The sequence below is a fragment of the Pezoporus occidentalis genome, unplaced genomic scaffold (assembly GCF_034315485.1).
Source record: "Pezoporus occidentalis ecotype Australia unplaced genomic scaffold, CSIRO_AGI_Poc_V1 ctg223, whole genome shotgun sequence".
Taxonomy (NCBI): domain Eukaryota; kingdom Metazoa; phylum Chordata; class Aves; order Psittaciformes; family Psittacidae; genus Pezoporus; species Pezoporus occidentalis.
Window position 1 is genome coordinate 1,700,989 of NW_026914106.1, and position 17,099 is coordinate 1,718,087.

General features: G+C 50.4%; 2 protein-coding genes across 2 annotated transcripts; one reads left to right on the forward strand and one right to left on the reverse strand.

Annotated features, from left to right (window-relative positions):
- Positions 1–7,328: 7,328 nt before the first annotated feature.
- On the reverse strand, positions 7,329–8,843 carry AIRIM (AFG2 interacting ribosome maturation factor). Its single transcript, XM_062620789.1, has 4 exons — positions 8,578–8,843; positions 8,317–8,496; positions 8,086–8,204; positions 7,329–7,712 (listed from the first exon to the last, which is right to left on the reverse strand). The coding sequence occupies exons 1-4, from the start codon at positions 8,841–8,843 to the stop codon at positions 7,645–7,647; spliced, it is 633 nt and encodes a 210-aa protein (XP_062476773.1). The 3' UTR covers positions 7,329–7,644.
- Positions 8,844–8,875: 32 nt separating this feature from the next.
- Positions 8,876–13,921, forward strand: CDCA8 (cell division cycle associated 8). Its single transcript, XM_062620788.1, has 10 exons — positions 8,876–9,121; positions 9,218–9,346; positions 10,026–10,066; positions 10,573–10,648; positions 10,981–11,120; positions 11,572–11,648; positions 11,980–12,078; positions 12,234–12,360; positions 12,830–12,916; positions 13,284–13,921. The coding sequence occupies exons 1-10, from the start codon at positions 9,040–9,042 to the stop codon at positions 13,326–13,328; spliced, it is 903 nt and encodes a 300-aa protein (XP_062476772.1). The 5' UTR covers positions 8,876–9,039; the 3' UTR covers positions 13,329–13,921.
- The last annotated feature ends 3,178 nt before the right edge of the window (positions 13,922–17,099 follow it).

A 17,099-nucleotide genomic window follows, 5' to 3' on the forward strand; every position in this document is an offset into this window, starting at 1 on the left:
GCTTGCCATCAGCAGGGATTTCCAGACACTGCCAGGTTCTTGCTCCCCTGTGCCCCGCTATTCCCAGGTTCATCCTCCACACACCTCACTGTCAGACGCTTCTGTGAATGAAACTCCTGTCTTCCTCTTCCCCAGCCCTTTGGGAATGGCTGTGAAGCAGAGATTGATTTCAAGGGCCCAGGAATGAGTGAAAATGCCAAGGTCGTTTGAGCATGAAACAGCACAGAAAAGCCAAGTACAACTCATTGCAAAAGAAAATCATCATAGATGGCAAATTAGGCCTGGTTTTTGAATGGCAGGGATAATGCGTTATTGCAACAGACTGGAGGGAGCCCAGTCTTTTGGACCCATTGATCTCAGAACAAAGTTAATCCATCATTGATCTAACAACCAGTGCAGCCTGTGGAAATCAAGGAGACCTTTACAATTCCTGATGGGTAAACCCCTGGTTTTCTATTCTGCTTTCAAGACAAGCTCTGTTTAAACTTCTTCATCATTACAGTTCCTCCACGAGGAGAGGCAGATGGCGGAGCCCACTTTTGAGGGTAAAATGCAAAGAAAGGCAATGAATGATGGTTATTTGATTTCTCAGGCACAAAAAGCAACTAAAACCTTAGAATTGATTCCAGAATCACAATTCATTCCTGCTCATTCCCAAAACAGGGATGTGATGCTCTCTGCTAGCGCGAGCAGGAAGGATGCTGTTGCTGCTGTCCTTTCCCCACCGCTCAGGTGCACAAGGCAGGAGTGGGCTCTTCTTGCTCAAACGAAGTAGCGAGACACAAGGAATGCAGCCAAAGGAACAGCTTTGCTTACTTCTGCTTTGGCTTCCTCGGCGCGTGTTTTTCCCTCAGCACCGGCTGATGGGTTTCAGGCCGAGGGAACATTAGGAAACGGAAGGGGGAAGGCTGTGACACATCACACGCGGTGCCAAGGAATGGCAGTGACGCACGGCTGCTGGCGGGGACCCTGGTGTGCACCTCACCAGCACCACAGCACGGAGCCACCCTCCGTGAGGACCCTGCTGTCCTCACTGCCCCAGCAGCCCGCAGCCACCCTCGGCCTCCCAGCGCCGGCTGCAGCTTCTCTGCTCACAGAAGCTGGGGATGATACCTGCTGCTCCGCACCTCCCGTGGAGGGGATGCTGCTGGGGCCATGGCAAGGGGGCAAGGTCCGTGGCATCTCTGGAACCTCCCTGTTGAGGGCAGGAAAACCGGCCCTGGCAGCGGCACGGCACAGTTTGTTCCTGGGGCTGGCGGCACGCTGCAGACAGCAGCATCGGTCTGAAGCTGAGCCACAAGCCAGGTCCCGCAGAGGCTGGACCACGCTGCTATCCCCGGGGGAGCATCCCTTCTGCTGTGCCCTATGAGTTCCCCCCAACACTGCCAGGTGCTCTATGAAATGAGGTGGGACCAGCTTGAATTCATCTCCTAAGCTCAGGAGAGAAGAGAAAAGGTCCTATTATGCTTAGTGCAGAGCTGAATCTGGTCTCTGGCTGACAAGTGGCTATGGACGAGACACAAAAATGCTCTAAAGCTGACTGCACCAAATGTTTCTTCTCCACCTAACGCTGTTGTTTGGGATTCGGTTAGGAACAAAACGGCATCTTGTAGTTTTTAATAAAGCTCTTGGCCAACAGTTCAAACACTGGAGGCGGGGGGGAAGAGGGAGAGAGAGGATGAATTTATGGGAGCGGGAGGAGATCATTTGCTTGCTTAAGAATTGGAAAAGATTAATGGTGTGCAAAGGCTCTTGGACTCATTCCTCACATAGCAGAAGGGTGAGGAGGCTTACCGGCTTGATGGGCTGCATTCTGCCTGCCCCAGGTGGGGGTGTCTGCACTGTGGAGAAGAAGGAGCAGGGAGCACATCCCATATCAGCCTGCAGTGAGGAAGGTGGCTGCGGCTGGGGGATGGAGGAGCATGGAATCTCAGAGAGGTTTGCTTTGCTAAGGGCACAAAGCTGTTCCAAGAATCTGAACCTAGGGAAGCTCTCCCTCCTCTCAGCGCCATTTGGCAATGAACGTGAATATGGTAGGTGAATCCAGAGGCAAGGAAAAATGGAAGGAAAAAGAGGGGATTTCCCCAAGTTCACTGAAGAGCCCAAAGCTTTTTTACAATAGCCATAAACCCCTACAAGCCTTGCTGCACGGCAAGTGCAGTGGGGAAGAATGAAGAGCCACTGGATGCACATGGAGAACCCTGACTTCAGCACAAGGCAGAGGCTCTGCTGGAGAGGCAGATGATTGCAGCCTGGCTCAGGCATTGCTTCCAGTCTTCCAAATCTCATCATCCCACTGGACTTCGGGACAACAGAGAACCCTTTTCCCCGGAGGCCCACGCTGAGTGCCGCCTTTAGGCACAAACCATGCGGCTGCATGCAGCTTGCCATACTCCACAACCAAAACAGGATGCTCAGGTCACTCAGTGAGCCACTGACCATATCCCCTGCCTGAAGTAACAGTCACCTCCCCGAAACCAAAGTTATGCTGGAAACTAGATGAGAGGATGGGCAGCGAAACTTGCTTTCCATTGCTGGGTCACCATCAGGGGAACATCGGATACATCTCCTCATTTCTCCGTGCTGCTGTAGCTGGGATATTCCAAGGCAACAGCCCTGCCACTTGGCTGGGTACATGTTTTCATGCCTTCATAGACAGCCATGGAGCACAGTCCGCTATGGAAAACAACGCTCCTGTGCTATTTACGAGTGTCTTGTGCTCAGTGAGGGGTAGAAGGCTGCGGTGATGCTTAAAACGTGGCGGTTTGTGGCAGCAAGGACTTCTCAGAAGGCCGTGATCAGTCGTGTTTTTCCAATGGGATTAGGAAATAGAATGTTTGCTCTGTCTGAGGAGGAATAGGAACTCGGGCAAAACTGCTAAACATGAAAGTTCCTGGACATCTGGAAGGGATTAGTCAGGAAGGTGCCTGGGACAAGGAGTTCAGGCGGGTTCAAGAGACACCTACTGTAGACTTGTTTCCACGGAAGGAGGGAGGAGGAGGGAAAGGGTTGGGGGGAAAAGCAGGAAGGGAGGATTGAAATGAAACCTACGCAGGACCGGCTGATAGGGCGAGCGGTGAGAACAGGCTCTGCTCTGTGGAAGCACAAAGTGCAGAGCAGGAAGCCCTAAAGGGTCTGCTGCAATAGAAGGGGCTGGGGTGGCAACAAAGGACAAACCACGGCGGCAAAGAGCTGGCCAGAGCACTGCTTGTGCCCACCTTTGTGAGGGCAAACAGCTCCCATGCTGAGCATATGGGAAAGCAGAACCCTGCTGCTCAGGCAGATGTGCCCCATGCAACACACATGCACAGGGTTAGATTTTGCCCCCCTTGGTGCTCATCAGGGCAAGAGCTGTGATGAAGTCAAGAGCACTGGAGAAACACTGGAGCGTAGGCAGCTGGGCTCTAGGAACAGAGCTGCACATCCAAGTACTGGGGGCAGAGCTGCACATCCAAGTACTGCAAGCAGAGCTGCACATCCAAGTACTGGGAGCAGAGCTGCACATCCAAGTACTGGGAGCAGAGCTGCACATCCAAGTACTGGGAGCAGAGCTGCACATCCAAGTACTGGGAGCAGAGCTGCACATCCAAGTACTGGGAGCAGAGCTGCACATCCAAGTACTGGGAGCAGAGCTGCACATCCAAGTACTGGGAGCAGAGCTGCACATCCAAGTACTGGGAGCAGAGCTGCACATCCAAGTACTGGGAGCAGAGCTGCACATCCAAGTACTGGGAGCAGAGCTGCACATCCAAGTACTGGGAGCAGAGCTGCACATCCAAGTACTGGGAGCAGAGCTGCACATCCAAGTACTGGGAGCAGAGCTGCACATCCAAGTACTGGGAGCAGAGCTGCACATCCAAGTACTGGGAGCAGAGCTGCACATCCAAGTACTGGGAGCAGAGCTGCACATCCAAGTACTGGGAGCAGAGCTGCACATCCAAGTACTGGGGCAGAGCTGCACATCCAAGTACTGGGAGCAGAGCTGCACATCCAAGTACTGACTGCTGGGTTTCTTTTAGGAGCGGGTAAGTGCTCGTGCAGCCCCTTGGGCCCTGCAAAATCACAAAGGAGTTCTGCTGCAGGCCAAGAGGAAGGCTGAAAACCGCAGGGCCTTGTGAAGCCCACGCTTGGTTTAGGAACCGACTGACTCGTGATGCTTTTTATCGCATATTTCTGCCTTTGACTCACTTTACACTTCAATTCAGGTGCCAAATCCTTTGTGTTTTTTTCCTAACTGGACCCTTGTAGTAAATTCAAGTTTGGGATCCAGGAGCTTGTACTGAAGCAAAGCTTTTGGTTTCAGAAGTCTGGAGTCCTCATTCCTGAAGCGGAACTGAGCAGACACCACTGCACCAGAAGCTGACTTCCACCCTAGATGAGAAAACAAACTACGCAGATAGAAGTCAGATGCTCTCTATAAATGTTTGCGAGTGTTCAAATTCAGGAACTGATTGCAGTTTTCGCTTTCCCTACAAGTGAGGAATAACTGTGTTCAAATTAAGTTAGCAGGAGGCAAAGCTGGAAATCAAAGCGCGAGCTTTGTGTTTCCTGACCATTTTACTTTAACAAGGTAGCTCCAGCTGCTAACTCGGGTTTATTGCACTCCTGAAAGACAGATCTCCAGGCATGAATACTTTAAGAGCCCTGCTCCCCAAAGAAAGGCACTCGGGTTTATCCTTATGGTTCGGTGTATTTTACCAGGGCACCCTGCTGCCTGCCAGGCAGATGCTGCTGCTTTTTCACTCTCCTCCCTCCACTTCCAGTACCCACATAGGCACTGAAACCCTTTGCTGGTGACAGCAGACATGGCTTGCTAATAGTGAACCATGACACAGCTTAACCTTGAATTGCAGAAACAAACTGAGAGTGAGCCAGAGACCTCTGGGATGAGGGAGAGACGTGGGGAGGAAGAGCAGTGCCCACAGCAGGCAGCCTGCCCTGGCTCCCCAGAATCATAGAATCAACCAGGTTGGAAAAGACCTTTGAGATCATCAAACCCAACCCTTCCCCAGCACTGCCAAGGCCACCACTGAACCATGGCACTGAGGACCTCGTCTACGTGGGTTTTGAATGCTTCCAGGGATGGCGACTCCATCACTTGGGGCTGCAGGCTGGGATGGCACCACCCAGTGCTATCCCATTCAGGTACCTAACTTGGCCATGCAGGCTCACAGGCAACAGAGGAAGAGGAGCAGCCTTCCCACTTGAGTGCTCCCAAGTTAAGTGCTTCAAGACTGAATGCCCACCCTGGCAGCCTTCATGGAGGGAACATTTGACCCCACAGAGATTCCCTGGTGAATGCTAGCTGTGGGGAGTCTCACACTCACAAGGAACCACATTCTTGTTAGCAACTGGGGACCTTGGCAGCCATCCTGAGCTGTAACATCCAGATCCTGAAGTGGAACAAACCCACAGTTGTCTCCAATTAGAGTGCTCTGATGCTGAGGTTCAGTTGTACTCTTCCAGAACACTGCAGACAAATGCAACTGATGACATGGCCCACCAGCCAGAAACAGTGCAGAGCCATTAATCATAGCGAGACTTCAGTGAGCACATCCTTCAACCCATTTCAGTCACTCAGTCAGGTCATGGCCACTTTTAATTCAGAAACCCTTCTCAGCACTTTTAGCAGGGCTGTTGTTAGCCCACAGCCAGACATCAGTGGGACAAACATCTGGGAGAAGCAGAAGGGCCACCACTGAACTCCTGTGAAGACCTTCCAAAATTGAAATCCATTTGTTCTTTATGCAGCTGTACTGAAGACCGACTGACAGAAGAGAGGGGTGTTGAAGGGCTGTATAGTGTGTGCACATGTAAACATGACTCTGCATCCTTGAACACCACCATTTATTGCTTTATGATGTTGACTCGGCAAGGCCTGAGAAGGATGACACTGCAGGGTTCACCCTGCAGTCATCCTGGAGAAGGAAGAGGCACTGGAAAGACCTTAGAGCAGCTCCAGTGCCTAAAGGGGCTACAAGAAAGCTGGAGAGGGGCTTTGGGCAACAGCCTGTAGGGACAGGCCAAGGGGAATGGCTTTGAGCTGCCAGAGGGAAGACTGAGATGAGCTCTTAGGCAGAAGCTCTTCCCTGGGAGGGTGCTGAGGCACTGGCACAGGGTGCCCAGAGAAGCTGTGGCTGCCCCATCCCTGGCAGTGTTCAAGGCCAGGTTGGACACAGGGGCTTGGAGCAAGCTGCTCCAGTGGAAGGGGTCCCTGTCCGTGGCAGGGGTTGGAGCTGGAGGAGCTTTAAGGTCTCTTCCCACCCAAACCAGGCTGGGATTCTGTGCTCTGTCTCCGTGCTCTTCAAGCCACATTTTCATGAACACAAGGCTGTACAGGCACTGTCAGCTGGATTTCAGCCTGGTGGCCTCTCCAGCCACCAGCCCTCAGCTGGAGGACACCTACATAAACCTACTGTGACCTGTGTCATCCAAGGCATATATTGACCCCTTGTTAACATCAGAAGTCGGTGACATCCCTAGGGAAGGCGCAGGGGTTGACCACCAGCAGCAGGCAATGGCTAAGCAAGTTTACCTGTGCTGCTTCATTGACTGGAACTGAAACACGGGATGTGAATCCCTAGAGCTGGGAGTTTACAGCTGGAATCAAAGCCCTGGAAAAGGAAATTAGATGAAACTGCTCATTCTGCTGTGGACAGGAAAATAAATGCCTTACACTGAACTAGTGCTGTGATGCAACCCAGGGCATCAGCAGCGCGCTGACACCACGAGTCAGTGACAAGTCACGGTGAGACAAAGGCACTCAAGAAGGAGGGGAAGTGCTTTGCATGCAGAAGTGCCTGCAGCGAGACTGCTGTACAGCCATTTGCTAAACAAAGCTGCATTCTTGGCCTATCTGCCAAACCAGTATCTCGAGTGCATCATCTGCTTCATCTTAAGCTGAAGCAGCAAGAGGGGGACTCCATGTTTCACTTCCCGGGGAAGGGGATGGCCAAGTGAGCAGCTCAGAACAGTGGTGCATGACTCACGTTATTTTCCTTTGCAATAGGAACTGGGTATAAAGCATCATCCCACGAAGATCTTTTGGCAGGAGGGGGGACACCCAGCCCCAGCCCCGCACAGCCACCGGGGCCCCCAGTGATACTCTCTGCAGGTCGAGCAGTGCCCTCAGGTGGTCACATTCCCTGCTCCAAGAGCCACTGCATCGTTAAACCAGGGAGCAGAGCACAGCTCCACCCTGTCCAAGCACCATTCTTTATTTAGCCTTCTCTGAGAACTCGGGTGTCTGTGCACCTCCAGCATTACAAACGTTCAAACTCCTTCCTTGTCAAATCCATGTGCAGGTGGGATGAAAGCAAACACACTGCTGAGAGGCACAAGGTGCAAACCGAGTTTAAGCCCTGATTTGACACCTTATTTATTTGTAAGGGCAGCACCTAAACATCTTTCTTGCATGGTATCAGGACATTACGTTACACCCATTTATTGGCATATATCAAGTCCATTTCCACTTGAAAACAGAAGAGCCCAAGCATCTCCTGCTCAGGCCAAGTCCTCGGCTCATTCAGCCTCCAAAATGCACCAGTGAAGCTTCCTCAGTTCATCCTCCTCCTCTTTGAGGCCATCTTGGAGCACACCAGACTGTCATAGAACCTGGTCCACATCAGCCCCTCCTGTTCTCTGTCAGGAGCCTGCTGAGCTGCACAGCTCTCGCTGGTTGTCCACAAACAGAGAGATCTTCAGAAGAGTATCTGAGTTGGAAGGAAGAAAACAACCCTGTTAGCTTAATGCACTTTGTATTCTGTATGCACAAAAATCAACCCTGTTTCTAATAGTAATAAAGAGAAGTTTAAGGACAACTAACTTAGCAGACCAAGTGCAATGGCTCTCCAAACCCCTTGTTTTACTTCAAGGAAGGGCATTGCTTCCCGTTGAGCCAGCGTGTGATGGTATTTACGACTGAAGCTGTTCATGGTCACAACACCCAACTGCAAACCAAACCTCACCCACTGCCACCCAGACCAAGACCAACACACAGCGCAAGGCCTGCGTGTGACCTCCAGTGCGGAGCCATCACCAAGGAGCTCAAGGAAGGCTCCATTCGGCTGCTGAAAGTGGAACCACCTTGAACAACGTCTCCCTTGTAGCGCTCCAGAATCTTCTCCCAGGACTGCGGGAGGGTCTCCATATCTGCCAGGCTCTCACAGCTGATGCGGAGGAGGAAAAGCTGGATCTCCAGGTACCTTCACGCCCGGTAAGGACAACGAAGAGGCAGAGGAACCCAACAAGGATGGGAAAGGGACAGAGCCACCCCCCCGCCAGCTCTGCCCGCGGAGCCCCACCGCTGAAGGATACAGGTGCCGGTAGTGGCGCTCCACGTCCTGCAGCCCCTCCAGCGCGTCGGCCAGCGATGGGCAGCGCGGCCCCCGCCGCAGGACCACGTCCAGGCCCAGCTCCGCCGCCCGCTCCTCGTACAGCCGCAGCACGGCGGCCACAGCGGTCCCCACCGCGTCCCGCACGGCCCGCAGCTCCGCCCTGCGCGGCAAAGCGGGCTGCGCTCAGCCGCGGCCCCGCACTCCCCACCCGGCCCGGCCCGGCCCGGCCCCGCCGCCTCACCGCCGGCTGCCGAGCTGCTCCAGCAGGGCCTCGGCCGCTCCGCGCTGCTTCCGCCACAGCCGCTCCGGCAAGTCCGCGAAGGCACCGAGCGGGGAGGCGCCCCACGGCAGCCGCTTTGCCGCCCGCATCTGCGGCGCCAGCCCGGCCAGCGAGCCCAGCGGCGGCGCGCACCCGGCCACGGCCTCCCGCCAGGCCGCGTCCTGCCGGGCCACGGCCGCCGCGCAGGGCCCTAAGGCCGCCGCCATCGCCGACAGCCCCGGCGCCATGGCAACGCGCCGGGCCGGAAGCACCGTGTCGTCATCGCTCCGCGCTGAGCTCTGATTGGTTGCATTTGAACGCGCGGCTGGCGGCAGTGCTCCGCGTCCCGGTCCCGGTCCCGATCCCGATCCCGATCCCGACCCCGATCCCGATCCCGATCCCGATCCCGGTCCCGGTCCCGTTCCCGGTCCCGTTCCCGTTCCTATGGCCCCCGCCAGGAAGAACCCCGGCGCGGTCGCTCGCCGCAGGAAGCTGGAGGCATTCCTGAAGGATTTCGACCGCGAGGGTAGGCCGCGGGACCGGGGGTGGTGGTGGGAGCGTGGCCCGGGAGGGGCAGCGGGCCCCGGGGCTGACGCCGTGTGTGTGCCCCCACCCCTCGCAGTGGAGAGCCGGCTGGCGCGGCTGGAAGCGAACGGGGAGCGCCTGGTGAAGGAGGCGGAGGACATGTACGACATGCACATCCTGCGGCTGCCCGTGGCCTTCCGCGAGATGAACTGGCTGGAGTTCTTCGGTACGGGGATCCGGGCTGGCGGGGCGCGGTTTGCCTTCGGTACTTGAAACCAACGGCAATAACGGAGCCGCCGGGATCCATTCCGGCCCCCTCACCCCTCCCCAGCAAGAGGCCCGCCTGAGCGCTGCGCTCATGGGGTCAGTTGGGTTGGAAAAGAGCTTTAAGCTCATCCAGTCCAACCCCTCCCCAGCGCTGCCCACCACTTCCCCACTACTTCCCCACCGGTCTCATCTATAGAATCATAGAATAGGGTTGGAAAGGACCTTAAGATCGTCCAGTTCCAACCCCCCTGCTATGGGCAGGGACACCCCACTCTAAACCATGTCAGCCAAAGCTCTGTCCAACCTGGCCTTGAGCACCGCCAGGGATGGAGCATTCACAGCTTCCCTGGGCAACCCATTGCAGTGCCTCACCACCCTAACAGGAAAGAACTTCTGCCTTATATCCAGTCTAAAATTATATCCATATATACCAATATGTCTTCTTTATATCTGATCTTCCTTATATCCAATCTATGTGCTTTGTGATTCCAGCACTGCCCAGCTCCCTCGGTGCCCCCAAACTGTTTTTTGCTGGTTTTCTGCACCCTAGTGGTAACTTACTAAAGTATATCTGTGTATGCTGTATGGGCCTATGGCTTTTATATGTCTTGATTTTCTAATAAATCTTTTCTTTTTAGCTAAAGCAGGATGCAAGAAGCTGTTGGAACAGACAGCAGTGGTAGGTTTCTAGCATAAATCTTTAGCTTTTCTGATACCACTGTGGACAGGGAAGGGTTTCTTGAGTCTGTTGGGGTGTTGCTATAGCAGAGGATACACAAATACTTCCCTCAGTGTTGCTGTGAAACCTAACACTCTGCTATATGGAGTAGGGGTTTTGTACGGTCCTGCTGCTCCATGTGCATCTTCCCTTATCTGCTTGATTTCACTCCCATCCGTGACAGCACACACACTTTTCAATCAATGAAAGCATTCCTAAGCTGGTTGGGCAGCAGGGTGCACCCTTGTAGCACACTTAAGTTCACACCTTCACACAGGTGAAGCACACTTGTAGCATAAGTGTATTAGTCCTGCATGGCATGCAGATGAGTGTCACTATCACCTCCAGAATAACTGGGGAACATCCCAGTTTAAAGCACAACAGAAAGCACAAAGGTATTCTTGCTGCCTGTCAGAACTATATCCTACTGAGAGCCCTAATGGTCTTGTGACTGGTTTTAATTGTAGGCAGACTTGGAAATACCAGAAATAAACAAGTTGGCAGCAGAAGTTCGCCGTACTCCTTTCAAGGTCACCAAACAAGGTGAGTTTGTTCTAAACATTGTGGTGAGTGCCGTGAGATGGAGGCATGGCAGGGTTTACAGACTGTGAGTAACAGCCCCGTTCTTACTTATGTTCGTCAATATATTTAAAACCATGCAAACAATCTGAGTTTTCTCCCTGCTATCTGCAGGAGCTCTGCTTAATTCTATTAAAACATTCCAAATAGTGCTCTGTCAACCATCTGGATGACACTGGGATTTAGATTTTGCAAGCAAATTGTTGCTCAAAAAGCTTGTTGTTTGCTATTTACCTCCTCTGCTAACTAATAATTGCAAGTTACTATTTATTTTCAACTTGGGCAACGCTTTCTAGGGGGAAAATTGCCACAGCATATTGAAGCTATTCAAGAAGAAGCTGAGTCTCCTGTGATTCCTCCAGCAAAGAAGGCAAAACATGAGAGCCAGTGTCTTCCAGAGTCAGAAGCTAAAAGCATTAATCCAACAACTGGAAAGGTAAATAGCTAGTTTTTGTGATGCCTTTATTCCCAAAGTGTGAATTACTTATGGAGACAACGCCTACGACACTAGAGCTGGGTGGGATACTTTGAACTGTAGAATCCTAGAATCCCAGGTTGGAAGGGACCTCAAGGATAATGTGGTCCAACCTTTCTAGGCAAAGCATGGCTTAGACTTAGATGTCCCAGCACCCTGTCCAGCCAGAACTCAGCAGTGTCCAGTGTTGGTGAATCCCCACTTCTGGGGGACTTCAAAACATCTATCAATTCCTTGAAAGTTGTAGCAATAGGGGAAGGTTACGGCAGCTTCTTCGGTGTTTGTTTGTGGACTCTTGTGCCTGAAAAGGAGCCTGTGGAGCCAAGCAGTTTGTATGGAAGCTTCTGCTGATGTGGACTCAGCTGTCACACGAGAGTGAGGTGACTGATTTGCTGCGTAATGTGTGTTTCAGGCGAAGGCATCCACTAAAAAAGTGCGAGCATCCAGGAGCAGAAGAGCTCCTGCAAGAGAGGAGCGCACAAACAAAAGGTAATAGGGGATATCTTCTGTGCTGGGTTTCAGAAATGGAGAGTAAGTGTAAAGAGCTAACACAACCCTGAAAAGGACTGGCTTAGTAGGCTGGTGGGTGTAGTTGTGCCATCCTATAGGAAAAAATGGGATTTAACAGTGAATGAAAGATGGGCAACTTTCCGTTCTGTGGTGAGCAGCTACCCCTAGCTTTGGGGTTTAACTCTGATTAGCGAGAACCTCTGGTTTTCTGTGGTGACAACCTCATTCAAGTCTTTGGTAAGATAACGCTTGCACAGTTGTTAAAAGGATTCTTACAAGCAAATGTTTGGGTTTTTTCCCCCTTTAACAGATCAAGCAAAAACAATTTTATCACTCCAGCTACTGGCAGAATCGTTGATCTCTGTGCTCCGGGAGGTTCCTCCATGATCACACCCAGATTTGATCCCAGGTTTGCCTTCTGATGAATTTCTGTTAATCTCTTATGCTGTCATCTCCTGGCAATGTAATCCTTAGTGGCTCTTTGAACCTGAAATGAAAGACTTTGAGTCAAAGTGCTTTGAGCAACTGCAGTGCCCTTTCTTACCTCTAACTCTTTTGTTTCAGCATCTTCAAGACACCGGGGTTGCGCGCACCCGCAGCACACGAACGTGTTTACACCGTCTCTGCCAATGGCAGCCCCCTTGCTGACATCAATGATATCTTCATCACAGTCCCTGTGGGAGGAGGGGAGGTAAATCACAAACTTGAATCTGCACTTGAATCAGTGCTGAAGAGATAGCTTGCAACTTCTTTTTAGAGGGGTGGGAAGGGGCCTTACTAGTTTCAGTTCATCCACTCTTGTTTGTTTAGTTGTGCCACTGCAGTTTATCAAGGGATGGATGGATTTAACATAAAAAGAACCTTCGAAGACTTTTAAGAAGTGTGAGCTCTTCAAGCTGGTCAAAACAGAATGTAGAATGATGGCTGCTCTGTTTAAGTTGCATTTAAAGTAGCTTCTGCTGGCAGTCGTGTTAATGCACTGCAAGGAAGGTATGAGATGAGCTTCTGGTCAAGCTTAACGTAGTCTCTGCCTGTACACAGTCTCCTGGTATGCTTGGGGTTTATTTGCTTTTATTTTCTGATTGAATTTATTTGCTGCTTCTGACTACTGCAGCTTTCTACAGACAGAAAAGCTAAGATCTGGCTGTTGTTTTCCACAGTGCATTCGTTTAGCAGCAAGTGATGTGACCAAGAATAATCTTCTTCATCTGAATGCAGAGGCCCAAGGATTTATGCAGAAGCTATCAGTAAGTCTATGTATTTTTGTCAGTCGTAGCCTGAAGTCACAAGGCAGTGTTGTCATTCTGGTATTAGTCACTGAACTCCTGAACTATAATAGGAACTCCTTATTTTTCCCTGCCCTGACTTGTATTTTGGCTCATATCAGTGGTCAAGAAGCATGAACTGAGAAGGGGAGGAGACAGAGTAGCTTTACATCACATCTAGCTTAATACAAACTGTGAATAAACCATGTGCTTCTTGAAAAAGAACTATTGTCAATGCTCTTGGAAAGCTGAATCAAAACTGAAGGTGTCTTCTCCTTCAAGTAGAAGTTGTAAATGGCTGTGGGATATTGGTGTCTTAGAGCACTGATTCATTTCCCTTTCTTTCTAGGGTCGTCTCGCACAAGCCTGCAGTGCTACAAAAACCCACAGATGAAACTCAGTGGATATTGACATCCCTCTGTAAATACAGAATGTAACCTTTAGGACTGCTACCTTTAGTTCTTGTCCTAATTGTGTCTTCCATTAACTTAGAAAAGGGAGGTTAACTAATTTTTCTACCTGTAGTATGTAATGGGATTAGAATAGATTTCATTCTTGTTTTTCAGGGCCAGGGGGGCCAGGTACTCTGTTTCCTATTTCCTTTAAGGTTTGAGACCAAGATACAGTTATCATGGGCTTGCAGACCAACAGCCTAGGCAGAAAAGCTATTCTGGTATCTCACAGAAGACTTAAGCAGTGGACACAAGTGACTGGGGAAAGAAAGCAATGGTTCAGATTTGAAGCACTTCCTTCCAGGCATGTCCTTTCTCTGCAGATGTGCTTACAAGCTGAGGCAAAAGGCAAATTGCTGGTGCCTGGGGCTAAATGGAAAGATTCTTGTAGTTCATGATGCTGCCATGAATCTCAATGCTTTTATTCTTATAGTAGCCGTTGCATTTTAACTGGCTTTGAGGTTTGTATAAAGAACTTGTGCATTTTATTGTTTTAAAAGAAATAAAGAATTGGAGTTGCTGAAACTCAATAGAATCAGCTGTGCTGTGGCTCAACCAGATTACTGAGGGTAACCTTCGAGCTACTGGAATATCACTAATGTGAGAGAACTTTGCTCTTCCTACACCCCCTTTGAAACCTTTAGGAGAAGCAATGCTCCTGGAACCAAGTATAGACAGGGAAGAGGAAAGCTTGACCTAGTCAAAACATTGTTTTGCCCTTTCTTCTCATCTAAATCGAGTTTGTTCAGTGCATCTTGTTGACAAACAGACATATCGAGTAAATGCTGTTTTAACTTCCTCAGTCATTAATGTGGGGCTTTTCCCCATTGCTTACAGGAAAGAGAAATCTTGCCCTGCTTCAGATTCATGAAAATTCACTTTTAAGTGTAGCCCCTTGGGAACTTGTCATTGGAATTGGATGCATCAATTCTAAGTCCTAACTGCAGGTGGCAATATTGTAAACTACGAATTCTGTTAACCAATGTTCTTACGGAATTAAGACATTACTTATACATATAGCAAAAAAAAATCCTTGAAAAATAAGTGTTTAACACCTGGAAGTTTGGGAGAAGATGAATCTGCAGAACTTGGAGATGGCTCCATCTCAGTTGGTACTTGTTGGGGTTGTTGGCAAGCTGACTTTGCTCTGTAGAGCATGGAGGTGGCATAGGTCAAGGTTCCTTTTTACCCCATCCGTGGCAGTGTTCAAGGCCAGGTTGGACACAGGGGCTTGGAGCAAGCTGCTCTGGTGGAAGGTGTCCCTGCCTGTGGCAGGGGGTTGGAACTTGATGAGCTTTAAGGTCCCTTCCAAACCATTCTGTAATGATTCTGTGATTCCCAGAGGCAGTACTGCCAGCACATGGCATTCCCAGCACAATGCAACCAACAGGGCTGTTAATATTCAAGCTTCCTTTTCCCATTGTCAGACTGAGTTAATTGTATCTGACATGAATTAAAGCTGTCTGGCAGCTAATAGCTAAACAGATTCATCACCTAAATCCATTTTGCATGCTGTCTGCAGCATGTGCTCCTCTGCAACGGGGGTAAGCTGTATTTTAGGTTTATGCAGTTTTATTGCTCGTGTAAATTGTTGCCATCACTTCTGGCCCTTGGCAGTTGCACTTTGTTTAACATGGAACCTACTTCTCCAGTTCAAGGATTATGGGGGCAATGCAGGGAAGCTGTCTGGTTTTGTGGATTTGGGGGAGGTTTAGTGTTACCTGTATGCTAGCCTGGCTGTAGTCTGAACTGCTCTTTAAACTGAGTGATGGGAAATAAAGAGCAATGGAGAGAAATAACTGCTCTGTCAGGTTGGAAGAGGCTGTGCCCATTGCTGGCCGGAGCAGTTCTGCCTACAGAAAGAGACTGATGTTGGCTTGTGCCACCTGAGATGCTGTGGGCATGGCTTTGGGGACTGACCTAAGCAGAGCCGGTCTTGGGGTGGGCTAGAGGGCACTGAGGTGCCTTCCTGAAATATCATTTCTGCCTATGCTCTTCCCAAGAATTGAACTACCTGACCTCCAAGGGTCTGTGTTTTGTGTTCGTAGATTGAGGCTCTGCAGGAGGAATTAAGGCCCCTGTGTTTTGTGGTTGATTCCATGAGAAAAAGTGGTTTTCCTGATTGCCATTTCACCCACGATGTGTTCTGCTCAGGGCTGACAACTGTGGCTTTCTTGTAAGAAGGGTGGTCTGGGGAGTAATGGCCATTGTTTGTTAAAAGATTGCTGAGCACTGACTTAAGATCAGAACTCCTCGTCTGAACCAGAGCTCTTCCAATGTAAGTTTCCCTTACATTGCAGCAATGTAAGCAGCAAACTGCGGAAGGAAGAGCTGGTGGTACTTCCAGCAACATAAGACCCAGCAGGGAGTGGTTGGTAGTAGCAGGACAGGGCTTTTATTGTGCTGGATAACTACAGTCTTGCAGGGAAAAATGCATTCCTGCATAGAGCCAGCCCTCCAGACAGGAGTTTCTGCTCCTGTTACAAGCAGGTACAGCCATACATTGTGCACTGGTCTATGCTCAGGGGTGTCTGTGCCACAGCTTTGCTCTGGGGTGTGAGAAGCCCCCAAAATTCAGTCCAAATTGAGAATGGGAATGTGCAGCTCTTAATCGAGAGAAAGAATGAGCACAAAAGGTACCCAGCGAGGTACCTTCCCCAGGATGTGCTGACATTGAACTCCCACAAAGGGACTGTGTTAGATAATGATCCTAATAGGTGGCTCTTGCAGGCAATTTGATAGATGTGCACTATCAGGCATTGTCAGAAATAGCTCCGTATACAAAGCAAGCGTTTATCATCGTGGACACCTTGCAGGTGGTCACTGATTCGGTGACATTGGAAGGAAGGACCAGATACCAATTCCCTGCTTGCTGATAGAAGGGATGATAGTTTAGAGCAAATTACAGCTGTCTCTAGGCAATTCTTGCCCGCAGGAGTTTTGGATTTGAAGGTGCAGGACAGCACATGCAACTCCTCCAGCGGACCTGTAGAATTCCACCAGAAATCCATGTCTCCTGGGTCAGCTGAAGGCGTAAGAAGGGGGAATATTCCTTAGCATCGCTTGAAGAGGCATTGAGCGGATCAGTTCTCACTTCTCTCCAGGTAAGTGAGTGGGAGAACTGCAAATTCAAAGGTGAAATGTGTATCTGGTGTTTGGGTGAGTTTAGTTGAACAGGCTGCATCTCCAAATGTTCCATTGCAGTGACTGCAGGTAGCTGTAAAGGTATTCTGCACACCCAGAACTCACCCATGGGGACTTGTGAGTCCATTTGAAAACAAGGATAACCCTCAGGGGTGAGGGAAATGACAAGAAAAAGGTATTTTCAAAACCAGATGTTATTTGCTTAATCAATAGGATGAATTGTGCTGAAAAACTGACTCTTCTACATGAGTGTCCTCTCCAAGTGAGTCGGTAAGGGCTGTCTGGGGACCAGTGAGAGCATCAAGCTCCTAGTGTCTGTGATGCATGATGCTATTCCCTTTGTAAGGGCTCAGCTTTGGGGGGCCTTTCTCAGTGGGGACAGGATGCTCTCTCCACTCCTATCCCAGCCTGTGTTTCCATGTCACCTGATGGCATTTGGGGCATCACAGTGGCTCTGCTCTAACTTCCATCTCCCTTCCAGCAGCTCTCAGCTGAGCAATGTGCAGTTTTTAATGAGGCAAAAAGATAACCTCCATCAGGGAGATGAGTCCGTTGGAGCCACATGGTGT